Consider the following 27,177-nt stretch of genomic DNA (forward strand, 5'->3'; position numbering starts at 1 on the left):
GCTGCAATGCTCATTGGACAAAGAATTTACCAATTTAACTGCTCATCTGCATAATTCATACTTACCTGCCTTTTTTCATTGCTTGATAAATTTTCATAGAATTAATTGAAAGTCAACCTATCCCACTGAAATCAGGGTCTTCAACTGCCGACATTTCCAGCGAGTGAAAATTGACGTCCAAAAAGTGATTTTCGCTCGAAAAGAGCGAAGTTAAAAAATTTGTGCGCACACAGCCCCTCCCACTCTTCTGATCACTCACTTCATTTAAGAATTATTATAATTTATCCTGTTGACATTACGTATTTTAAACATTGTTTTTTTTTTAAATTAAGCTTAAATAAAAATAAACATTCCTCTCCAACCATCAACACAATATATCGTTTCCTTTTTCGAATCGTAGACCACAAAGTTTCAGTTGAATCGTGCGTTTTGCTCCAACTCAGTGTCGCCTAACAAGTTTGGTAACCGTTGAACCAGAGACAAAAGAGTATCCGCATCCTCAGATAAGGCAACAGTTGGGCTCAAGCATTAAAGATCTACCAATGTTGATCGTTGGGTACTATCTGTTTCCTGATTTTTAGCACATCTCTCCGAAAAATTTAGGATATCTCACTGGGATGCAGTGAACCTGCTGAGCGCTCAATAAGTTGCTCTTTTGCAGGCTTTTAATGTGGTAAAGTGAATTTGGCCTCAACTTTATGCAAATTAGCGCAAAAAATGAGCTGGGGCTAACCAAACATTCGAATAGATCTCGTGGGTAAGTCATTCATTTTTGTTCAATAAAACATTTGAGAAGTGACGAGCAAGTCTGCCAGCAGGGCCGGATCTAAGGGAAGGGACAAGCGCTCCAGGCGGGCGGTAGAAATTTAATATATATGGACAAAATTGTAACGTTTACAGTACTGATGATTTAGCAGGAGGGGAGGGGGAGAGGCAACGTCTATGTTGCCCCCCCCTTCCCCTGATGAAAAAAAAACCTTAATCCAGCGCTGCCACGATGTCTCCAAAAGCCTATTAATACGTGTTTCTACTGACTGAAACTCTTTGTTCAGTAAATTGATCCTGTGTAAGGTAAACAAAAGAAAGTACAATCTAACTCTAACTGAGGGGTTACGCATAAACTATTGAAACCTTTTCTTTTGCTCTTTGATCTCCAGCCAAGTCATTTGCTCTGTGATTCCGTGAAGAGGAGGGGGTTCTACTGCTCCAAGAGCCCTTCAAGCAATACTTTTAGAGAAATCCATCATGTACTTGCAGTCTGCAGCAACTTATGGTTTTCCACCTAACAAAACCCTGATATCAATTTAGCCTCCTTGGACTGTTTCCTACAAATCCTGCACCATCAAGTCTATCACAGCATTTGGTCTATCACAGCATCGCGTCACGTCAGCAAAATGCCTACGTCTATTCCTTCTGGTGACTTTTTAATTAACCTATCAATTGTAAACATTATTTACGTTATATAGAGTTCTTTGAACAACTCTTAAAAAGACAGCCATTCCAAAACCTGGGTTTGGCTATTAGCTTTTACATTACCCTCCTGACAAAGAAATCTAGAGCATACCAAAACACAACGGAAAATTTCAGTTATAATCAGGTGCCATGTACTTACACAAGAAGGGTTTCGGGCCCTCCTGAAATCCTTCCAAAAATATTTGATTTGTTTGTGTTAGCCTAACAAAGATCTCTGTTGATACTAAACTATCCACATGTTATCTGTGGTCAAGGGCATCGTTTCGGGGGGGGGGGGGAATAATTTGGAGAAAAAGTTATTATATAGCCCATTCTCCTTGACTATCGAGATATGTACCCCTCTTGCCCCCCCCCCCCCCACCCCCAATGAAATGCTTGAGCTACGCCCCTGCTTGTGGTAATATGTGGTTTTGTCAAAACGCCGTGTTTCGTCAAAGCACGATTGTTGTTATCAATCGACACAGAGTTTCCTGAACTAATAAAGAGTATATAATGGGTTGGTCTGGGTGTAAGCCCAGAACAGGACCCCTAGAGAAGGAAACATGTTAAGAGAACCATTCTTACTGTATAATATGCAGAATAATTTTAGTCAACACGTTTTGCATGCAGCTAAGCTTTATCTTCACTTATTTCGGTGTTTTTTTTTTCCACTTTTTCGAACAAATTTAACAATAGCCTTTCTTCAGTTTTGAAACTCGCGTAATCATCCCTGAAACAGAGCGCCATCTACAAAATTTGCTAATTGAAATTAATACGAATTTATAGAGAGCACTGCGGAAATTGCTGCGATTTTTTTTTAAAACTAGGAAACGATTAGGTTATTAATAAGAATATATTAAAAAATCGGTACTTGTATGATGTACCCCCTACCTAATGTTGTTCTAATACGGTCCTCTGACGCTCAATCCTAATGAAATATACCAAATTAAGATAAAAATATAATACTTTAGAAACAAATTTGCACGTTAGGGGGGGGGGGGTAAAGTATAGCGGGTCTACATGCCTAATGTGTTAGGTACAATAATTCTATATATTATGTAGTAAGAATTGTTTTCTAACTTCGCACTGTCCAAATACTTCAACCCCCCCCCCCCAATGTGCAAATAAATAGCCCAAATTATATATTTTCCTTCTATTCTGTCACTTCTCCTTGTCTCACGCTAAGCTTAAAGAAACTAACGAAAAAAACCGGTTCTATAATACGTCAATGAATGAACAACTTGAAGGGTAGGGCGTTTATCAAACAAGTACCAAATACCCTACTATAAAGAGGAAAAAAAAAACTCGAAACAGAAAACGTTTACTGCAAATAAAACAACTACATTTTCTTCTTTTTCTTCTTTTCCTTTTTGGCGCTCAACGGAACACTTATCGAAGAGTTTAACACTGCTTCACTTTCATTTAAGTCTATTTCACTTAAATTCAAATCGTTTACTAATTTCTTCTTTTTACTATTCTTTCGTTTTTTCTTCTTCTCATTATCATATTCTTCCTCTTCACTTACGATCGGGGAATTATTGGCTGTATTTATTGCCAAAACTAAATCCATTTCAGACAGATCTGCAACGTCGTCAGATTCGGCCCCAAGCGGTGGCATCATTGAGAAATCCATCTCGTCCTCTGAATCTACAAAAATTACATAAACTAAATGACACCATTTATTTAAATAAAAAATAGTTCTTGCAAGGCCATACCCGGAGGGGTTAGGGGGTTTTGAACCCCTCCTCCCGAAGTGTTTGTCCGACTCCTAAAAACATGACAAAAATTAAATATATAAAATGTTTTTGATACCCTTTTTAAATTTTTTTTTCTTTAATATTTTTCTTTTTTTTTCTAGAATAAATTTGTCAATTTGGTCAATTACTGGCACATTTGTCACATCCCCCCCCCCCCAAAGATTTGCTCACTGGCGCCACTAAGATGACACCACTTACTTAAATAAATTAAATAAACTAAGATGACACCAGACACGTACGTAGGATATTTTTTTGGAAGTGTGGGGGGGGGGGCGGTGGTTGAAATTTAAAAATTTGATTGGGGGCCAAGAGATCAGGAAAACTTCAGGATTCCGGGGACCTCCGAATATTAAACTTCCTATAACTTTTTTTCAGAGACAAAAGGCTGTCATTTTTTCCAGAGACAAAACTGTCATTTTTCACAGCCTCAGAAAGTCAGAAACCTCAAATGCTTATCGAATTTTGAGTAACTTGACATTACGGAAACCCATCTGGACAAAAACTGAAAAAAAAAATCTAACTGAACGACATCAATCATCATAATCCCCCTAGAATTAATCAAATCTGTCAAAATATCTAAAATTCATCATGATTTAATTCGCTAAAAGAGCTAAGAGGTGAAAATTCTGCCATTGCAGTAGATTGAAAACAGAATATTATTTACATCTAAATGTTATTCGAGATTAAAGTACAGAGGAGCATGGCAATCTTTTCCTATTTCTTTTCTTGGGTCTATTATGTGAGTTATGTTATGTTATGGGTCTGTTATGCTTATGTAACTATGCTTATGTTATGTTATGGTCTGCTATGCTTATGTTATGCTTAGGATAAAATTGTTGAGAAGTTATGTGAGTTATGTTATGCTTGGGTCTGTTATGTGAGTTAAATATTAAAGTAGACACATTTCGAGAAGGTTTTACATATAAATTTATATAAATATACCCTACAATCTCATATAAATTTACCCTAAGAGGAAACCCCTCCCGCACAAAAATATTTAGTTTGGAGGGAAAGGGATGGCGAGAACCATAGAAACTTATTTTCATGGTTAATATCAAAGAGTAAAGGTAACTTATATGAGAGGAAACACTGGCGCTAAACTCGAAAAGAAAATCACGAGCGCCATATATAACTTTGCATTTCTTGACATTTTCAATGTAATAAAGCAAAACTAGTATAATTGGCAAAATTAGTGCAGTAATAAGTGTATAATCTCACTTTCTCACAAGAAAACAATTGCAAAGATTGAAAAATGTCAAGACACCAAATGGTAGATGGCGTTGGTGATTTCTTTTGAAAACACTAGCACCAGCTTTCACTTACAACTTAACCATTTAGGACAAAAAAAAAAAAAATTCTCTTCTTGTAAAGAGGCGAAAAGAGATAAAAGAAATGTTGAAAGTTTTAACCTCTTTCACCACAAAACACCAACTAATAAAACGGTAAGTCATCAAATTAATACTTAAATACCTAAATTTATCAAATATCCCTTAAGGTTTTTTTTTCTGAAACTAAGCCTTACCATATTAGTCCCCCCCCCTGGAGGCCTCTGGCTATACAAAGGAAATAACGTACATTTTTTTTTGCTTATAATCTAGTCGGCTTCATCATAAAAGACTGACAACCATATTATGGATTGTTTATATATTGTTATATATATTATATTGTTATAACAATCCGTTTCGTGAGTTTTGTTGCAATTTCATAAATATTGCACAATCTATTAAAGATAATACACTTTTTTTTATTCCTCAGCTAAAAATGCAATTGGGAAAAAAATTATACACTGTATTCTGGTTGGCATGAAGCCAAATATAAATACATTTGGCAAAAATTTACAGAGCAGAATAAGGAGAAAATGAAAACAAAAAAGATGAAAGAAGGAATGAATACAGAGCATACATGAGAAGGAAAAACAACAAATTTCAGTGAGAGAGAAAGGAAAAGACATGGAAAGAGAGGAAGAGAAAGGGAGGGAGACAGGAATAGATGGAGAGAGAGAAAGAGGAAGAAGAATAGGGAAAGCTTACCATATTTATAATACAAAACAAGATCAATTTACTCCTCTTCAAGAGAGAAGAAGGGAAAGGAAAAAAAAGAAGAGAAAGAGAGGGAGAGAAGTATAGAGAGGGAGGGAGAGAAGAGGAAGAAGAATAGGAAAGCTTACCATCTTTATAATACAAAAAAGGATAAATTTACTCCTTTTCAAGAAAGAAGAGGAGAAAGGAAGACAGAGGAAGAGAAAGGGAGGGAGGGAGAGAAAGAGGAAGAAGAATAGGGAAAGCTTACCATCTTTATAATACAAAACAAGATCAATTTGCTCCTTTTCAAGAAAGAAGAGGAGAAATAAAGACAGAGGAAGAGAAAGAGAGGGAGAGATGACGAGCGAGGTCGGGATAGACGAGGAAGAAGAATAGGGAAAGCTTACCATCTTTATAATACAAAACAAGATCAATTTGCTCCTTTTCAAGATAGAAGAGGAGAAATAAAGACAGAGGAAGAGAAAGGGAGGAATAGAGAGGAATAGAGAGGGAGGGAGAGAAAGAGGAAGAAGAATAGGGAAAGCTTACCATCTTTATAATACAAAAGAGGATCAATTTGCTCCTATTCAAGAGAAAAGAGTAGAAAGAAGGACAGAGGAAGAGAAAGGGAGGGAGAGAGGAATAGAGAGGGAGGAAGAGGAAGAAGAATAGGGAAAGCTTACCATCTTTATAATACAAAAGAAGATCAATTTGCTCCTTTTCAACAAAAAAGAGTAGAAAGAAAGACAGAGGATGATAAAGGAAGGGAGAGAAGAATAGAGAGGTAGTGAGAGTACGAGGAAGAATAAGAGTGACAGCTTACCATCTTTATAATACAAAACAGGATCAATTTGCTCCTCTTCAACAGAGAAGAGGAGAAAGGAAGGGAGAGGATGAGAAAGAGAGGGAGAAAGAGAAAGAGGAAGAAGAATAGGGAAAGCTTACCATCTTTATAATACAAAACAAGATCAATTTGCTCCTCTTCAACAAAGAAGAGGACAAAGGAAGACAGAGGAAGAGAAAGGGAGGGAGGGAGAGAAAGAGGAAGAAGAATAGGGAAAGCTTACCATCTTTATAATACAAAACAGGATCAATTTGCCCCTTTTCAATATCACTAGACTTAGTCTGCATTGCTGCCCTCTCAAATAATAAATTTAATCTCCCTTTGAGGAAGCACATTCGCTTGAAAAGTCCTCCCCTTTCTGACAAAGAGTTGGATAGTGGCACTAACTGATCCATTATATCTGGACATGTTGATAAATATGATGCATGAACTGTTAATAGTTTTTGCAGCCATTGAGCGCTTGCGTGGTAGCTGAAATGAGTACCATGGATCATTATTATACTGAAAACATGAGGGGTTAGGGGCTGAGATTTGTTCCAATAATCCACCCAAGGGTCAAACCTATGACCTTCAAAGATTATCACACCAGCTGTTATCTAAATAATTACCAAAATTTTTATTTTCATTTATTTATTTCTTTAAGAGGAAAACTCATCTTAATTGAAGACCAATATTCACAAACAAAATCATACCAAACCTGGCACGTGAAAATCTATCTAGATCTGTTTGCGGCAGGACTAGATATTTTAATCACTTACTATATATAAATACATATATATATATATATATATATATATATATATACATATATATATATATATATATATACATATATATTAAAAAAAAAAGAATAAAAATATAGGATTTTTATAAATAAATAAAAAATACACATCATAGGAACCTCCAACTGATACTTAGAGAAGACTATCCACTCACCCACCCCTACTCATCAAGAAAATATGTATCTTATTTTTAAATAAGATAAAAATAAGACCTTATTTTCATAAATTTATTAACGATTCCCAAAATATTAAAATTGCCAGAACGTCAATAAGAGACTTCAGTGAACGTAATGAAAATCAAATCTTGAAGTATTGGGATCTGACATGGTTGTAGATATGAACCTATCAGAACTTAATATTACCGAGTTTACTTCTAGATTTTAGAAAGATTAGAGCCGAAAGCACGTAATTGGCTCTTTGCTTATACAGTGCTAAGAACATTTCTCGAAGCCCCCCAAAAACTTTATTTTCACTACCAAAATACTCTTACATTCAAGATACTCACCTACCTTATCATAGAAAGCACTGTATAACACAAAGCATTGTAATTAAAGCTAATTAAAAAAACGAATACTTATAGGACTTTTAGTAGATGGCACTATCGTATTGACATCAGTGGGTTAGAAGTACAGCAGATGATGTTGAACATGGTATAGTATGTCAAAAGCTACCAGACAATAGATGAGTATTCAACCAAAGGGTTGTCCTCCTCCAAGTTTGGAGCGTACAGTCAAGCAGATACCAGCGATAATTATTTATTTCTGATGTTACCTTTTCCCTTGATTTTCTTTCTTATTGCTTATTAGTTTGGGATTCCTAATTTATTATTTTCCTATTCCTTATTAGCTTATTGTTAGTTGGGAGCTTAGTATTATTAATAAGTTGGTTAGTTATTATAACTAATTAATTAGTTAATTAGTTATTAATAGCTTAGCATATTTAGCTAATAACAAGTTTTATTTTCAACTTATTAAAAATCAAAGGGTGATTTTGTTAAGCGAGACGGATATTGTTCAAAAATCTATTCTACCCCAAATCGTAAAAACTGTAGAATCTAAAAAAATTGTGGAATATAAAAATGAGACACACAGAATGGTGATAATTTTGCTTACCTTTATTTTTTAATAAAACTGACTAGAGAGAGAGAGAGAGAGAGAGAGAGAGAGAGAGAGAGAGAGAGAGAGAGAGAGAGAGAGAGAGAGAGAGAGAGAGAGAGAGAGAGAGAGAGAGAGAGAGAGAGAGAGAGAGAGAGAGAGAGAGAGAGAGAGAGAGAGAGAGAGAGAGAGAGAGAGAGAGAGAGAGAGAGAGAGAGAGAGAGAGAGAGAGAGAGAGAGAGAGAGAGAGAGAGAGGGGGGGGGTAAGAAACATTGCAGAGCTATTTTAGACCTGGGAAAGATTCTTAAGAGTATGACAACAATAAAAAAGGTAAATTGCTGTTTACACTTACAATGATGTACGACTATGTAAATTCTGAGTGAGAAGGGTGAGCAGAGGCACGATTGTTTGTATAGGCAATTTCCGAACAGTATCGTCGATTAAATTTTTTTCCGTTTTTTGAAGGACTTGCTGCAATATTTTCTCATCTCCACTTTGGACTCCCTAGTAGAAAAAAAGAAGCAAATTACTTCTAGCAGTAAGAGCACACAAGGAATAAAAAAGTACCTCGAAAGGCTTTTAGCTTTTGTACCGAGTGCAAAGCTACAGGTCATTTCAAGAGACTAAGAACCAGAAAAGCAAGAAGTTATTCTCTCTGTTCGAAACTGAAAACGCCTTCTATTCACTTCTTTCTTCCACTCCATTTTTTCTATTTCTATCCAAAGATGTAAAAAAAAGCAAGAAATCATTCCCAAAATTATAGTAAAAGCGGATTTTGGGAAACATTTGTCAATATTTTTAGGAGGTAGGGGTCTTCAGGCTTATCCCAGGTGAGGGTGATCATCTACCTCATCCCCTTTCCTTGTGCGTACGCATGGTTTCTAAACAGATGTATTTTCATAAAAAGTACAAACGTAGAGATTAAAAATTTTTTAAATGAAGGTTTTAACAATGAAGTTAATGAAGATGCATCACTCTTTATGCTAAAGTCTGACTTTGTCAGGTTTATGCCAAATATTAACTTTATGTGGCAATTCTTTAAGAATGCCTTCTGAAACACAAGAGCCGTTTAACTGGAATAAGTAGCTTTTTTTATGTACTAAAAATTTTAGCGATTGAGGATTGAGGAGAGGGCAACTTTCCTCATATTCGGAATAATTACTGTTCATTTTAAGTTTTAATACTGCTCTTTACTTTCAAGTGAAAAACCTCGTTTTTTAAATATTTAATCTCTATAAAAAGACCTAGAGGATGTAAACTAGTGAAAAGGTTTGTGTTTTATCTTAAAATTTTCAGAGGCATTGTCCCCTGGGAACATTAAATAAACTTAAACTAAAATACCATATTAATCTGAATATTTGGGCCACAAAGCACAACTACCTGAAAAATCATTTCTATTCTGGATACAAATTTTGACCCTTTAATACATGCACTGTCCACATAGAGGGAAAGGGATATCGGGCTTCCCCCTCAAGGATTCCGGAATGATTTTCAACAGCTTTCTTCACATAAAATGCACTTTTTGATGCATTAGACCTTATTTTTTACTGTCTTGATAGGGTACCTTATATTCTGCCAATCAATTCAGTGGATATTCTTTAATGGAAAATTATGGAAGCATTATTTCTGCAACGATATGCCTTCGCCCTATAAACGGTATAACAATACTCAATCAAGAGTCTCAACTGTTCTAACCAAGAACTTCAAGAACAGCTGAAGAGGGTAACAACACTACTCCAGAGGGAGTGGCTTCAATAACTTAGGAATTTTGGTCACGTTCACTGGATGGAGAATTCGTGACGCCAAAAGTTGTTTAAAATGTAGAGGGCATGGCACCCGTTGTTTAGATAGACCAAAGAAGAGATGGCTAGACAATTTTGATAATGACCTCCTGCAACTTTTGCAGCAAGCAGATGACCGAGCATCCCATAATCAACTGATCCACCAACATGTGAAGGAGATCGCCCCAATATGACCCATTAGGATGTCCAGAAAATATGTAAGTAAGTACTTAATTATAATAAATAAGCTCTGGATAATATGAATTGATTGGCATCACAAATTTTGGTGATACCTGTGGCTCCTCCTATCTGCCGGTTTTCCTTAAATGGAACTGATTGATTTAAATTATCTAATTACTGATTAATTAGATAGATAATAATTACAATTAACTAATTATAATAATAAGGAAACAAAATAAAAATATAAAGCAGTTGCTCAAATATCCCAACCAATGCATGAATTGAAACTAGTTTATGAACCCACTAGCACTCAGTCATGTCTGATTTGCCTAAATTATCTGATCTTTGGGCTTGTTACCAACAAGAATTGTTTTAATATTTTTGGCATAGTAGATATGCCAGGTTCCTAATACATCTTGCCTTGCAACACAAACATAGCAGCATAACCAAGAAGTACAAAAAAAAAAAAAAAATTCAGAGATAAAATCATCAATTCTGATCATTTGCAAACCAATATGACTTTATTATTTTTAGTTAGTTAAAGTTTGCTAACAATTTAATTAAATACAATTAATATTGTATCTATTTAGTAAAATTTTAACTAAAATTCATTTTGAATTATTTAAATTAACATTATGATTATATAACAAATTATATTTAATCATTTTTTATGAGCTAATAATAATTTGAGTGTCAGCTATGTTGAAGTAGAAGTCACATTTTGAATGCCTTTGTAGTTGCCCCATAGTACCGTATCTTAAAGAATGTTTAAACTTAACAAAAAGGTTTCAACTGCATAAACTGAAAAACTAAATACACATCTGTGGCAAACTTAAATAACAACGATATAATAAATGAATGAAGCTTTCTCACAAAAAGGAAATACCAGTAGAACACAGAAAAAAAAGCAAGCAAAATGAAGCTACAATATCAATTTTGTAAATAAGCTTCCAGACAAATGGTAAAAAATGCTATGTTTAAAGTGTGCATTATTGCTTGAGTGTAAAGCTATAAGGGAAGTAATGTGACGAAGCTTACATACAAGGCCGAATCCAGGATTTTGTTTGGGAGGGAGGGGGATATTTTCATTCGAAAGAAGTTTTACAAAAAAATGCTATAAAACGCATCAAAAATTTGTTTGTATGTATTTTTATTACTTTTTTACAAGTCAGGCATAAACTTAGGGTGGGAAGAGTTTCAAACATGGTGATCCCTCCCCCTGGATGCATATTTTATCTGAAGAAGAAGTCTTGCAGAGTTTCAAACCTGGTGATCCCTCCCCCTGGATCCATATTTTACCTGAAGAAGAAGTCTTGCAACACTGGAAGACTGTTGAAATCCACTGGACTCCTTTGTTTTGCTCTGTGTCCTTTGTTCCAATTCAACATTCACCTGGCCAAGAAGTAAATTTGTTTTTCGCTTCTCTTTCTTATTGTTTTCCATGCCTTCTCTTATTTCAACCATCTAGAAATATACAAGTTCAATCACAGTTAAATCATACACACCAGGAATTTCATATTAGGCAGCATTTGAATTTCATCAAGTGATATTCTGTTGTACACAGAAGAATAAGGGAAATTCCCTAGGATTGGCCCAAAGACACGGAGGAAAACCCAATGAATTTAGACCTAATGTGTACTTTTTGATAATTAAGACTATGTCACAAATTGCTACCCCAAAGAGTTGAATCAGTACCCAGAAATGAAGGTGACTATAAAATAAGCTAATAAAATAATATAAGTGCTAAATGTACTACAAAATAAAATAAATAAAATAGATCTTTAATGCAGAAAAAAAACATCTAAACAATTATAACAAAAATTCTACAAAACATACCAAAAAAACTTGCATCAAGGCCATATCCATGGGGGATTAGGGGGTTTGAACCCCCTACCCATTATGTGGTTTGAACCCACATAACATAACAAAAATGCATAAATAAATTCGATACGTTGATTTTGCACCCCCTCCTGGACAAAAAACATCTGCATAAAGAGTTGATTTACTGCTGATAATGGAACAAGCAGCATTAATGAAGATATTGAATAGTGTAGGACCCAAGCTACTTCCCTGAGGAACTCCACTCAGAACACGCATTGAGAAAGAAAGAATACAATTACCAGAGTTGTCAAATAACTGAACACATTGATTATGCAAACAAAGAAAATCAAGGATCCAGAGCAGGGATTTCTCTTCAAGCTTTACTGCACATAATTTAATTGCTAGTTGATTGTAACACACTTTGTCAAAAGCTTTAGAAAAGTCAAGCAGAATCATGTCAGCAGGCACCCCAATATCAAGCAACTTGGTGATAGGATCATATGATTCAAGGAGATAGGTGTCAACAGATCTTCTAGAACAAAAGCCATGTTGTGAACTGTGTAAAAAATTGTTTGCTACAAGATGCTTAACAACTGCAGAATTGATTATTCTTTCAAGAACCTTAACAACAGCTGATTTCATGCTGATGGGTCAATAGTTTTCAGCAAGGTCCTGTCTACCTTTTTTAAAAACAGGAATGATTTGTGCAGTTTTCTAGTCCTGGGGTAGTCTAGAAAGATTTAATGACAATTTGAACAGCAGGGAAAGAGGTTGACACAAAACTGTACAACATTCATGTAGGATATGTGGGTGAATGCCATCTGACTGGCAGATTTATTCAGTTTGAGATATGCAAGTTCCTTTAGAACCAAAGTATCTGTAATCAGAATTGGTTTTATCTTATGAATACATCATATAAAGGAGGTATAGGATATACAATACTGGGGTTGGATGAAAAAACAGAAGAGAAATATTGGTTGAAAATTTCAACTTTCAGCTCAGAATCAGCAACTGATTTACTATCATGCAGGATATCTGGGATTCTGGGTCTGCTGCTACATTTTTGAGTGGCATAATGCCAGAAAGATTTAGGGTTATCCTAGAGTGGTATTGTCAAAACCTTCTTCTATTAAATGAAAGGAAATGCTGGTTCAGTCAATTCTGATGTTTATCTCTCTTTATTTAAATAATGTGGAACTGAAATGGGTACAACAGTTTAGATATCTTGGGATAATTATAGATGCAAATTTGTTGTTCCATGAACAAGTTAAAACTCTATTGCTAAGTTTCTAGGAATGTTGGGATTATCTGCTGTCTCTACCATGTTTTTCCAGTTAATATACTTAAATCAATTTACTTTTCTCTGGTCCACCCTTATTTTCTTATTGTGTTTCAGTGTGGGCTTCAACTTTTCCTTCAGTTTATAAACCCCTTCAAATTCTACAAAATAAAGTGATAATGATACTTTTACAGATTAAGAAATAGGTCTTCTGTTACTCATCTTTTTGGATCAGCTGAAATTTTTTCTTTACATCAACTTTATTTCATTGCAATATCCCAGATATGTCACAATTACGTTTTTGGCCAGTTAGCATCACATTTCCATGGAATTTTCCCTCTTAACTTGCAGCATCATTCATATCCAACATCACTCAGGTTCAATTTCTTGCACGAGTTTAGGCAAACAACTTGAGCAGGATTTAGTTTGAGGCATATTGGTCCAAAGGTTTTGAATTCTATTCCCATGGATATTAGAGAGTGTGCTGATTACCAGCAGTTTCGCAGAATGGTGGGGAAGTTTATCTCTGAAGATTGACTTTGGTTATATCTGCCTTGTTTGTATTTGGGCAGTTGTCCAAGAGGCTTATTGTTTTTTTCATTTAATGTATTAACGGTGTTTAATAATTTGTTGTAATTTTTAATGCACTGCATTATGACACTAGGGATGTGCGCAGGTGTATTTTGTTGCATTATGTATATTTCATAAATAAAATATCTGTATCTGTTATTTAACTGTGATCATGGCCATATATTTGGCTTTAAAATACACTTATCTATCTATCTAATAAGCAAAATAATTGTACCAAACACATTTTGCATGCAGACCTGCTATACTTTATTCCCCCCCCCCCCGCGAATGTGCAAATCAATAGCCCAAATTTATTTCTAAAGTAACAAAGAAACTAACAAAACTGATGTGCTCTTGAATTTTACACAGTGTAAACTTGAGTGAGTGGCACATAATACACAAGTATCAAAATTCCTTCCCCCCTACAGAAATTCAAAAAAATAACTCAAATAAAATTCTCAAATTTGGAAAGCCTTATTTTCCATTGGGGTTTTTTCTATGGATGGGTATTTTCCATGGAGGTATTTCTGTTTTTTTCTGGGGGGGGGGGTAAATGTCTAGACCTGAATTTATTGATTCTCAATTTTGTCACCTTTGATTGAATTTACAGGTAAACCAGTTTTAACAAGATTGATGCTTACACAGAAATAGACTATAATCTGTATCTAAAATAAGAGAAAAAGTATCATCTTTGAGGGTTTAAAAAGGGCTTAAGATTGAATTTGGCTATGGAAACAAATGTCATATTTAGATTCAGGATGAAATTCTGAATCTAAGTAAATTTTTTACCTAGAGTAAATTTGTGATAAGTAAATTTTTTTCTTAAGTATCTGAATAGGCTACTCTGTTAATAAACTTTTAGGCTATTGATATTGATAAATTTGTAGTTGGCTATATAATTTAGCAGGATGAAATAGAAAACATCATTTGATGCCTTTTTTATGCTCTTTCATAATTTGATAATTGCTTCTGGGGCTAATTACATCTTGCGCCCTTAAAGGGGCCCCAAAGGTATTTAATATGAATTAGGAAAGAGCATAAAAAAGCATCAAATGATGTTTTCACATTTATCCTAGATAATTTATCTGTTCCACTGTAAATTAACCATGAACTTTACCCACCCCACTCCCCTAATGTGCAAATATATACCTTGAATTGTCAATGGCAAAGTTTCAAATCATAAAACTCAGTGCTGTTTTTGTCAACAGCATTAAAAAAAACACACAGTTAAATTGAAATGGTAGGAGAACAGTTTATATTTGAGTTGCCTAATCAATGAAGTTTGAATTGTTATAAATAAGTATTTTAGGAATATATTACTCCTAAGTTATTTATAAACTAGTGATATGTATTTAACCACTTTTCAATACCTTTACTGATGTTAACTTCTTTGTGTGGTTACAAAAATGAAAAACATTTGGGGCCCCTTTAAGGGCTCAAGATGTAATTAGCCCCAGAAGCAATTATTTAATTATGAAAGAGCATAAAAAAGGCACCAAATGATGTTTTCACTTTCATCCTAGCTAAATTATATGGCCTACTGAAAATTTACCAGTAGCTTTACCCCCCCCCCCCCTAATGGGAAAATATATACCTTGGATTGTCAATGGCAAAGTTTAAAGCCACAAAATTCAGTGCTATTTTGGTTGACAGCATTCAAAAACCACACAGTTAAATTGAAATGGTAGGAAAACAGTTTATATTTAAGTTGCCTAATCAATGAGGGGTGAATTTTTATAATTGAGTATTTTTGGAATATATTACTCTTAAAAACTTATTTATAAAATAGTGATATGTTTTTAACTACTTATCAATGCCTTTGCTAATGTTGATAACTTCTTTGTGTGGTTACAAAAATGAAATCCCTTTGGGGTCCCTTTAACGGCTCAAGATGCAATTAGCCCCAGAAGCAATTACTGAATTATGAAAGAGCATACAAAAAAGGCATCACCAAGAACAAACCCCCCACCAACCCGATCAAAAACAAAATCACAATTGACGGCGAAGCTACTGGATCCCATCTTGTTCAACTTACCAGCCAAGGGATCCCCCTGGTCACAGCTTCCCAAACAGTCACCGATGGACAGGGAGACCTTATTGAAACCAACCAGCATACTAGTACAGGAAACACTTGTCTAAATGTGGAAACAACAGCAAAATCTAATTCAAAATGCCCCACTATCCCTCCCACCTCAACAGGTACTCACAATCTGGGACTGGAGACTCCTGATCCTTCTTCCTGCAGCCAGGAAAGAAGGAAAAGGAAAACTAAAACAAGATCAATCCAGTCTTACCATTTTCCAACAATAGCCCTGTCAAATGTTTGATTTCTCAACAACAAGGCAGAGGATATGGAAGTTTTCCTAAGGAAAACTAACATTTATATCATGTGCCTGACAGAAACATGGATTCCGTCTCCTACCTTGGCCATGATTGATGGGTATTCCTGTTACATTTTCCCATGCTGCAGTGCATTGGGAGAACCCAAGACACATGGTGGTGGTGTCAGTTTCTACTGCAAAGAAAGCATGCCCCATAGGATTCTGGATGTTGCAGTACCAAAGGACCATGACATTGAAGTTTCATGGCTGTGGGCATGACCCACAGCCTTGTCACCTACCTTGTCAAGTGTTGTCATTGATATATGCCACGGTATATTTCCCACCAAGAGGACCATATTAGTGACAACTAGTGGAATACCTCCAACAAAGTTGAGACTTCATCAGAACAAAATATCCATATGCATGACTCTTTCTTTGTGGGGACTTCAACGACCTCAAGGCCAACTGGATCGAAAGCTCTACCGCCCTTCATCAAATAGCTAAAGTGAAAACACAGGGTGAGAATACCCTTGACTTGATCTTCACGACACTTGGTGATTTTTACTTAGATCCTTTGGCGGAAGCACCACTCTCAACCAGTGACCATGCAGCAGTTATATTACGGTCAAAGTCAACAATGAAACCTACTAAACCAGCCCAGTTCACCTACATCCTTCTTCTTCTATTCCACAGCAGGCGGGCTTTTCAGTTGATACTATTTAGCCCTTTTCCTTTTGCTTCACTCTGTGGGCTCCTGTGAGCTCCTGGCTTGGTTGTCTCTTATTTATTCGATATTCTCAAATATCTTTCAATAGATCTTTCGACTCAAGGAGTTCAAATATAAGATGATAGATATTAATTTTTGTTCTTGGTGTGCAGGAAGAGTAGGCAATGCTCTTTAATGATAGCGAGATTTTGTGGTAATTGAAGCACTTTAACAGTTTACAAGGCAAGGAATGCTGTGAAGACGTTAGCTTATTACATTCAAATAGGCAGTGGTCAATCGTTTCATTATTCATAATACAATACCTGCAAAGAGGGGACAGGGGAAATGAACCACTTGAATTAGGAAACTGATACGAGAATGTCAGGAAGTGTAATCCATTTGTTCAACCACAAATTCTGTGATGAATCTTAGAAAAGTATAAATTGGGAAAGGTGGAAAGAGTAGGATTTTCTCATTAAACATAATATAAGATAGTCTCCATTGGTAAATATCTCTAATGGGGATTGGTCTCCCACTTGGCTGGTCAATATTTATAGCATTTTTTGCTATTTCATCAACCTGATGATTACCACTTATACCAGAGTGGCTAGGAATATACTGAAGATAAGTTCTTATGCCACTTGAAGCAAGATTATCTATAATACTAAGACAATGATAAATTTGAATATCCAGCTTACTGAGGAGCTGAAGATAGCAACTCAAAGCTTGATAAAGAGTCAGAATAAACTACAATATGATTTTAATTAACAGCCAAGGGTTTATTTTCCATAAGGTGTTCTAGTACCATGATTATGGCATTTAACTCTGCAGACATTATAGATACATTATTATACAATCTCTCACCCATTGCAATTTTCAGGTGAGGAAGGAAGGCACCACTTGCTACCTTCTCATTCATTTTGGACCCATCAACAAATATTTGGAAATGGTTTTTATAAGTAATTGTATTACGTTCAGCAATTTATTTTTGGACGAAAGCGATGAGGGTTAAAACTTTATTCCGCTTTGAGAAATAAGTATTTATTATGAAATTTTACAAATGCAATGGAGGGGATTGGGGGAAAGTAGGTGCAATAGACTTTGCGAACACAGGAAACTTCTTCTGAATATTGGCATACTCATCTGCAATGCCTCTATATATGGCTGGATTTCTTAACCAATTATGTAGGGTGGGTGAGCTATTTGATTCAAGTTTTGTAAGGTGTTTTATCAAGAGAAAGCTACGTCTCTGCCTTATTGTTGTTAATCCACTCTCCATAAGCAGAAACTTGGTGCTTGTGGGTTTCCTAAGACCAAATATGAGAAGTATTATATTGTTTTGTATTGTTTCAATTTTTTGCATCTGAGTCTTTGCACAAGCACCATAGACGATGAGCCCATAGTCAATATGGGGTCTTATATGTGATTTATAAAACTGGAGTAAGGTTTTCTCCTTACATCCCCAGGGTGTACCAAGAAGTCTTTTAGTATGTTTGTTTTTCTATAGCATTTTTTTATTGTGTTTGAAATGTGGAGGTGGAAATTAAGTTTTTGGTCAAGCATGAGACCTAGGTAATTAATATGATTATCTTAAATAATTTATCTGGAATAGTTGTTCCATTTATAGTTAGTCTTGCATTAACATGATTTTGCTTTTGGTGAAACTGGATTATTTTTGACTTGGTAGGTGCAATGGGTAAATCTGAATATTGAGAAAAATTTTCAAGTTGGAAAGGTGACTTTTGCAGCGTTGATTGTTCCATCTCAAAGGTTTTGCCAGATGACCATAGTACCAGATCATCAGTATATTGTAGATTCATGTCCCAGAGATACAGGGCAAAAAGCAGGCAGCTGAGGACTGCTGCTCAAGGAAGGCCTTTGGTTATTGTCTTTTGGGGTGAAGAGGCTGGACCTATACAAACAATTAAACTTCGCAATTCTATGAAAAATTTATATATAAGATGATAGCTTGGGGGGTAGTCCAAGGTTTGCAGGCTTAGTTAAAAGAATTTGGTGGTTCACATTGTCATATGCCCCTTCAAAATCTAGGAAAGCAGCAACTAGGACATTATTTTTTTAGAATGATTCATTTATTGCATTTGTTAACAATATGAAAGCATCTATTGAGGAATGGTGTTTCCTGAAGCCAGTTTGAGTGTGAGGGTTTATATTATTTTTTTTTCAACAAACCAGAGGAGTCGGTAATATATCATTTTCTCCATTATTTTCCCCATCACAGGTGTAATCATTATGGGCCTATAGGACTCCGGTTTATTTTTCTTTAGGATTGGTAAGAGTGACGAATATTACCAGATATTGGGGAACATAGATGAAGCCCAAGCATGATTATAACAATTTAGATGTTCCTGTTTGTATGAAGGGGTGAGATTCTTTATCCATGTAGGGTATATATTGTCATAGCTGCCGCTAGTCTTGGTCCTAATAAGATGTATTGCAGTGTTCATTTCCTGGATTGAAAATGGGCTGATTATATACTCGGATTCTCGGCGAGGTTGGTAACTTGGGTTCATTGGAATTGGGGGTATTTTGCTACAATTGAGGGACGAACATTTCCAGATATTGCAGAACATAGATGAAGCCCAAGCATGATTATAACAATTTAGAAGTTCCTGTTTGTATGAAGGGGTGAGATTCTTTATCCATGTAGGGTGTATATTGTCATAGCTGCCGCTAGTCTTGGTCCTAATAAGATGTATTGCATTGTTCATTTCCTGGATTGAAAATGGGCTGATTATATACTCGGATTCTCGGCGAGGTTGGTAACTTGGGTTCATTGGAATTGGGGGTATTTTGCTACAATTGTTTGATGTTAGCTTATTAACAAAAAGAGTGGCAAATAGCTTAAGCTTTTTCATTATCATTGTCATAATGGGTATTATTATGTATAAGCTCATACAGGAGTGGGTTGGGGGAAGTCTTTTTCCCACAGATGTGGCTAATGACTTTATGTATAATTGGCTCATATGTTTCTCTGGAGAGATTATTTGCAAAATTATTCCAGTAATTATATTTACCATTTATTATGGTCCTTTTTAGATTAGAATCTGCTTGTAATTTTTTTAAATATGTAATAGGTAATGGTTTTTTTAGGAATGTTCTCCTAGCTGCCTTTTTTGTTCTCCATTTATTTTGGCACTCATTTGTCCACCATGCTTTGGGAATATGTTTAGGGGAGGCTTTCCTGGGTGTTGTCCTGGGGATAGCATGATTAGCTGTATCTATTTGTAAAGATGGCAAGACTTCAGCATATGTGTCAGGGGTTGGGGTTGAAATGCATAAATTTTGAGTGAAACTTGTAATTTTATCATTTAGCTTATTTTGAAACATAGGCCAATTTGCTCTGGTGTTAATATATTTGGAGGTATATGATAGAGTTTCAACAGCTTCCTTTAGGGAGCAAACTATGGTAAAGTGGTCAGTACATAGACTATCAATTTTATTTATATAAATTTTATTCAAAATATTTAAAGACACAATTTGTAGGTCAGTTGTACAGAAACTGCTACTTTTGGGGCTAAAATATGTATTCAGATTTGGAGGGTTAGCAACAGCTAATTCATTACTATTTGAAGTCGTATGTTCAATGAACTTAGCAGCTTCATTTGCTGATTTAATCCCCCACAAAGGGCTGTGGGCATTAAAGTCTCCACAAATAATAATATTTTTCAACATATTAGAATTATTTATATAGCTGAAGAAATCCATGGCATCTGTAGTTTGGCCATTAGGGTTATAAAAGCTTATTATGTAAGTTTTTATATTATTCAGCCAAACACTGATACCAATTACATCAACATCATTTACAAAATCTGGAAAGTTGATGCCACAGAAATTTTATATTATTATTAACCATTAAAGCTACTCCACCTAATTTTCTCAATTATTATCTATCCTTTCTTAGGATAGGATAACCTAGAGAATTAATTTGTTGATTTTGGATTAAAGGAATTTCCTGGAAGCAAGAAATATTGATGGATTTATTATTCATAAAAGATATTTGCTCATTTAACTTATTTTCTGTAAGTGATCTTACGTTCCACTGTGTATCAATGTTCAGCTTTGTTAATAGTAGAGCAAGATCTTTTTTTGCTTGAATGAGTATATGATTAGGGATGTAGATTTTTACCAATTCAGCAATGACTTTTGTTTTCTGTTGTTGTTGTATATTCATGGCGTGAACTGCATTGCAGTTTAGAATGAATAAGCATATATTTGGGGTTTGCATGTTTGGTTGTGCATCCAGTTTGTCAGTTAAGGGATTAATTCCTGGTAGTGTTTCTGGTTTGTTTCTTGTTGGGAGGGGGTGCCAGGCCGACCTCATCTCACTAGGCAAGGAGGCTTGTTGGCTTAAGGGATGGTGTTTTGCAAGAGGCTCTCGATGCAGTGGCAATATTTGACTTGGGAGTTTTGTATTATTTCCACATAGGCTGTGTTTTTTGTGATTTGGCAGGATTTGCTTCAATAGCTGCAAACGAGTATGGACTGACCTTCTTTGTTGCTATTTGGAGTGTTAGTGCTCGTTTCTTATATGCAGGGCATTGTGATTTATAGGTGGGTTCATGTGGGCCTTTACAATTGATACGTGTGGGCTGAGTGTTGTTGCAAGATGTCAACTCTTTAGGATCGGAGCCTTTACAATTACTACAGGCTAGGAGAATCTCATTGCATTTATTTGCTGTGTGTCTCAATTTCAGACACTTCTGACCCAGGTTAGGCTTCGGCTTACTTTCCTTGTGTGGTTGGATTCGCCCAAATAGGAATAGCCTTTCTGGAGTATCAATTTTTTCCTTCAGTGTAAATAGTACACACCTACTTGTTTTTAGTGTGTTAGTGTTGGATTTATCCAGTAGATTGACATCTTCTACAATGACTGTATTACCAGTACTATTGTGAGCCCTTCTTTTAAATTCTGAATTGGTATTTCTAGGGGAACATTACATACTACTATTTTTGTTGGGGATTGTTTTGGGTTCCATTTAGATGAGTTAATTGGGGTTATCAGAAGAGATTTTAGATTAAGTATTATATCAGATAATTTCTGATCTTGATCAGCTATAAACAAAGATCCATCACGGCGAATGTTAAGAGAAAACATTGATTTTAACATTTTTGAAAATTGCAACCCTTATTGTAGAAATCTTTGCTATTTCAAAGGGGGTATTTGGAGAAATTTTCAGATAAATTCCTAAGTTTTGGGAAGGATAATCTTGGACAGCCGGCGGGGGAATACCTTTAATTGGAGGTGTTTTTTTCCTTTTTTTGGAGCTCCGAGAAAGGAAGTCTGAAAAACCACTATCATATATAGATACATTTGAACCAACACTGATCCTTGTGATATTCTCATAGTTTGAGCTTTCATGTGAGCTTTGTGATAGGGAGCTTGACCAGCCAAGATGGGGCAAAAATTGATCTATTTCATTAGTATTTGGGGTGGGATCTGGAGGGACCTTTTTTTTAGGGGGATTTCTTTGCATTGCTTCTATGAATAAGCTTTAAGCTAAAAAGGAAAGGATAATAGTATGATACCAGACCGTCTGCACTCTACAGTGGGGAAAACTTCCACAAAAGAAACACCACAGTATGGCCCTGAGGAGGATTTTGAGCACGAGGGGTTCAGTACAGCTACTGATTAATCGAGACACTAATTCACAAGAAACTTATTTTTTGAAATTTCTTAAAGTGTTGTTGTTGTCTGTTTGACTGCGTTGTCTGCTGTTGTCTGTTTGTTTGTTTATTTCTTTCACAGAAGATATTGCCCACAGAAGATATTCCTTCTTCTTCCATTTAAACAGCAGGCGGGCTTTTCAGTGATACTATTTAGCCCTTTTCCTTTTGTTTCACTCTGTGGACTACAGAGCTACTGGCTTGATTGCCTCATGGTTATTAGATATTTTCAGATATCTTTCAGTAGATCTTTCGACTCTAGGAGTTCAATTATGAGTTGATAGATGTCGATGTCTATGCTCTGTGTGCAGGTATAGTTGGCTAGGCTCTTGGCTGATAGTGAGATTTTGTGGTGTTTGAAGCATTTTAAAAGTTTGCAAAGCAAGGTATGTTGTGCAGACGTCAGCATATTACATTCAAATAGGCAATGGTCAATTGTTTCATTATTCATATTACAATGCCTGCAAAGAGGGGACAGAGGAATTGAACCACTTGAATTAGAAAACTTATACGAGAATGCAAGAGAATTTAGTCCATTTATTCCAGAACGAATTCTATGATAAATTTTAGAAAAATACTTATGGAGAAAGGGGGAAAGAATTGGATTCTTCTCATCAAAATTAATATATGATAGTCTACTTTGATATATATTTCTGAATTTGATAATGCTCCGATTTGGCTGGTTAGTATTCATTGTTTTTTTTGCCATTTCATCAAACTGATGATGACCACTTCTCCCAGAGTGCCTAGGACTATAATGAAAATAAGTTTTTATGCCACTTGAAGTAAGATTATCTATAATACTGAGACAATGATAAGTGTCAATGTCCAACTTATACTGAGGAGCTGATGCCAGGAACTCAAGGCTGGATAAAGAGTCGGAATACACAATAATATTATTTGAATTTGCAATCAAAGGTTGGTTTTCCTTAATGCGTTCTAATGCCATGATTATGGCATTTAACTCAGCAGACATTATAGATACATTATTATATAAACTCTCACCCATTGCAATTTTCAGGTGAGGAAGGAAAACACCACTTGCTACCTTCTCATCCCTTTTTGACCACAACAACAAATATTTGGAAAAGATTTTTATAGGTAATTTTATTAAGTTCTGCAAATTTTTTCTGGACAAAAGCGATGGGGGTTAAATCTTTAGTCCACTTTGAGAAATCAGTATAAATCACTCTCCATAAGCAGAAACTTCGTGCTTGTGGGTTTCCTATGACCAAATATGAGGCGTATTATATCATTTTGTGCTGTTTCAATTTTTTGCATCTGGGTCTTTGCACATGCACCATATACGATGAGCCCATAGTCAATATGGGGTCTTATATGTGATTTATAAAACTGGAGTAAGGTTTTCTCCTTACAGCCCCAGGGTGTGGAAAGAAGTCTTTTTAGTATATTTGTTTTTCTATAGCATTTTTTTATTGTGTTTTAAATGTGGATGTGGAAATTAAGTTTTTGGTCAAGCATGAGACCCAGGTAATTAATATGATTATCTTCTGGAATAGTTGTTTTATTTAGAGTTAGTTTTGCATTAACATGGTTTCGCTTCCGGTGAAATTGGATTATTTTTGACTTGGTAGGTGCAACAGATAAATCTGAATGTTGAGAGAATTTTTCAAATTGGAAAAGTGACTTTTGCAGATTTGACTGTGCTATCTCAAAGGTGTTGCCAGATGACCATAGCACCAGATCGTCAGCATATTGTAGGTTCGTGTGGGGTAGGTTCACGTCCCAGAGATATAGGGCAAACAGGAGGCAACTGAGGACTGCTCCCTGAGGTAGGCCTTTGGTTGTTGTCTTTTGGGGTGAAGAGGCTGAACCAACACAAACAATGAAACTTCGCACTTCTATGAAGGATTTTATAAAGGATACTAGCTTGGGGGTAGTCCAAGGTTTGCAAGTTTGTTTAAAAGGATTTGGTGGTTCACATTGTCATATGCCCCTTCAAAATCTAGGAAAGCTCCAAATAGGACATTATTTTTTGAGAACGATTCATTTATTGCATCTGTTAGCAAAATGAAAGCATCTGTTGAGGAGTGGTACTTCCTGAATCCAGTTTGAGTGTGAGGGATCATATTGTTTTTTTTTTCAAAAAACCAGAGGAGTCTGTGATAGATCATTTTCTCCATTGTTTTCCCCATCACAGGAGTAATCATTATGGGCCTATAGGAAGAAGAAGAAGAAGAAGAAGATTTTATTTGAATAAATCAACATAACAAAAAAACATATACCCCCAACAGAGAGCAAAGCTCGTAAAATTGGGTATTAATAATAATAAAAAAAAAAAAAAAAAACATTTCCTCATCATAACAAAAGAGAGAAAGAAAAAAACCTGGTTAAAGAAAAAAACAAAAAACATAACAAACATAAAGAAAACAAACGCTGGACAAGTGGGGCATGGAAGGCTATCCCAACATGGGTAACAAATATAAACAAAAAAAAAATAATAATAATAATAAAAAAAAAATTCTATTCCACCATCACAGGTCAATACATAATTTTAATATTTTCTTCCTTAGAACTGATATTTGCCGAAATGACTCAATTTGAATTCTATCTTTCAGCCTATATTTATTTGAAATAAATGGTATTTGGTATCTAATTGAAAATCTAGATCTTTCACAATTAACAAAGGGAATTCGATATGTTCCAGAACACCTAAGAGCCAAAGGAGGGGGCAGAATCAACAGAGATTTTTCATAAAAATAACTACTAGGATCTTGTATTTTAAAATGCCATATTGATATATTAAGTTCTCTTATATGTTTCAGATCTAACAAATTCAAGAAAAGAAATAATGTTTCAGTTTCCGATGCATCTCTAAGTTTTGATGGACGATGTAAAAAATTTCCAAGTATTCTCACTGCTTTATTTTGAAGGATCTGTAGGGGTTTTATATGCGTCCAAAAAGTATTTAAATAAATAATTGTGCAATAATTTAAATAAGGAGCAATCAAAGAATGATAAATTATTTTTAAAATTGAAAATGGAAAAACATGTTGCAAACGATACATAGACCCAATATTTTGCGAAAGTTTCACCCTTAAATGATCAATATGAGTTTGAAATGACAAAAGGGGATCAATAAAAACTCCTAAATAACGATACGATTGAACTCTACGTATTTTATGCTCACCAACTTGAAGCTCCTGACATGAAATTTTTTTAGTAGCACGTTTTGAATGACCAAAAACCATAAATTCAGTCTTCTTAAAATTCGGTACTAAATAATTAGATACAAACCATCGATTAACTGAACTAACAGTGTTAAACAGATTTTGAATCAATGTAGATGAATCCTTCGCTTTAACAGAAACAGCTGTGTCATCTGCGAATAAAATTGCAAGACCATTATTTCCCTGCAAACATCGTGGGAGATCATTAATATACATCAAAAATAAAAGCGGAATGCTTTTATGAAAGCGGAAAAAGCTGTTAGCAAAATGAAAGCATCTGTTGAGGAGTGGTATTTCCTGAATCCAGTTTGAGTGTGAGGGATCATATTGTTTTTTTGAAAAAACCAGAAGAGTCTGTGATAGATCATTTTCTCCATTGTTTTCCCCATCACAGGAGTAATCATTATGGGCCTAATGGAATCAGGGTTCTCTTTGGGTTTATTTTTCTTTAGGACTGGTAGGAGGGAGGAACATTTCCATATATTGGGGAAAATAGAAGATGCCCAAGCGTGATTATAACAATTTAGCAGTTTTTGTTTGTGTGAAGGGGTGAGATTCTTTATCCATGTATGGTGTATGTTGCCATAGCTGCCGCTAGTTTTGGTCCTAATATGATGTATTGCATTATTCATTTCCTGGATTGAAAATGGACTGCTTATATACTCGGATCCGGGCGTGGTTGGTAACTTGGATTCATAGGAATTGGGGACATTTTGCTTCGATTATTTGATGTTAGCTTATTAACAAAAAGAGTTGCAAATAGCTTAGCTTTTTCATTATCATTGTCATAATGGGTATTTTTATGTATAAGCTCATACTGGAGTGGGTTGGGGGAAATCTTTTTCCCACAGATGTGGCTTATGACTTTATGTATGATTGGCTCGTGTGTTTCTCCGGAAAGATTATTTGTAAAATTATTCCTGTAATTATACTTAGCATCTATTATAGTCCTTTATAGGTTAGATTCTGCTTGTAATTTTTTTAGATAAGCAGTAGGTGATGGTTTTTTTATGAATTCTGTCCTAGCTGCCTTTTTTATTCTCCATTTATTTTGGCACTTATTTGTCCACCAGGCTTTAGGAATGTGTTTAGGGTAGGTTTTCTCAGGTGTTGTCCTGGGGATAGCAGGATTAGCTGTAATTATAAGTAAAGATGTCAATACTTCAGCATGTGTCTCAACTGTGGTGTTTGAAATGTATGAATTACGGGTGAAACTTGTGATTTCATCATTTAGCTTATTCTGGAACATGGACCACTTTGCTTTGGTGTTGATATATTTGGAGGTATATGGTAGAATTTCAGCAGGTTCATTTAGGGAGCACACTATAGTTCATTTAGGGAGCACACTATAGCAAAGTGGTCAGTACATAGACTATCAATTTTATTTATATAAATTTTATTCAAAATATTCAATGACACAATTTGTAGGTCAATTGTGGAGAATCTGCCCCTTTTGGGGTTGAAATAAGTATTAAAGTTTGGAGGGGTAGCAACAGTTAATTCATTATTATTTGAAGTCATATACTCAATCAATTTACCAGCTTTATTTGCTGGTTTATTCCCTCACAAAAGGCTGTGGGCAATGAAATCTCCACAAATAAGAATATTTTTTACATGTTAGAATTATTTATATAATTAAAGAAATCCATGGCATCTGTAATTTGGCCATTAGGGTTACAAAAGCTTACTATG

At 35.2% G+C, this 27,177-nt stretch overlaps 1 protein-coding gene across 2 annotated transcripts in view; it reads right to left on the minus strand.

The window, feature by feature from the left end:
• Window positions 1-2,757: 2,757 nt before the first annotated feature.
• Window positions 2,758-27,177, minus strand: part of LOC148947908 (WD repeat-containing protein 43) — a 41,943-nt gene continuing 17,523 nt past the window's right edge. For both annotated transcript variants that reach the window (XM_089095133.1, XM_089095134.1), the window contains exons 2-5: window positions 11,212-11,376; window positions 8,304-8,455; window positions 6,298-6,545; window positions 2,758-3,099 (exon numbers count right to left, since the gene is read on the minus strand). In XM_089095133.1, the coding sequence (XP_088951259.1) occupies window positions 2,792-3,099; window positions 6,298-6,545; window positions 8,304-8,455; window positions 11,212-11,376 (873 nt within the window). In that variant the 3' untranslated portion in view covers window positions 2,758-2,791. The remainder of the gene's footprint in view (window positions 3,100-6,297; window positions 6,546-8,303; window positions 8,456-11,211; window positions 11,377-27,177) is intronic.

The sequence above is a fragment of the Artemia sp. Qi Xiang Cuo genome, chromosome 10 (genome assembly GCF_049724085.1).
Source record: "Artemia sp. Qi Xiang Cuo chromosome 10, ASM4972408v1, whole genome shotgun sequence".
Taxonomy (NCBI): Eukaryota; Metazoa; Arthropoda; class Branchiopoda; order Anostraca; family Artemiidae; genus Artemia; species Artemia sp. Qi Xiang Cuo.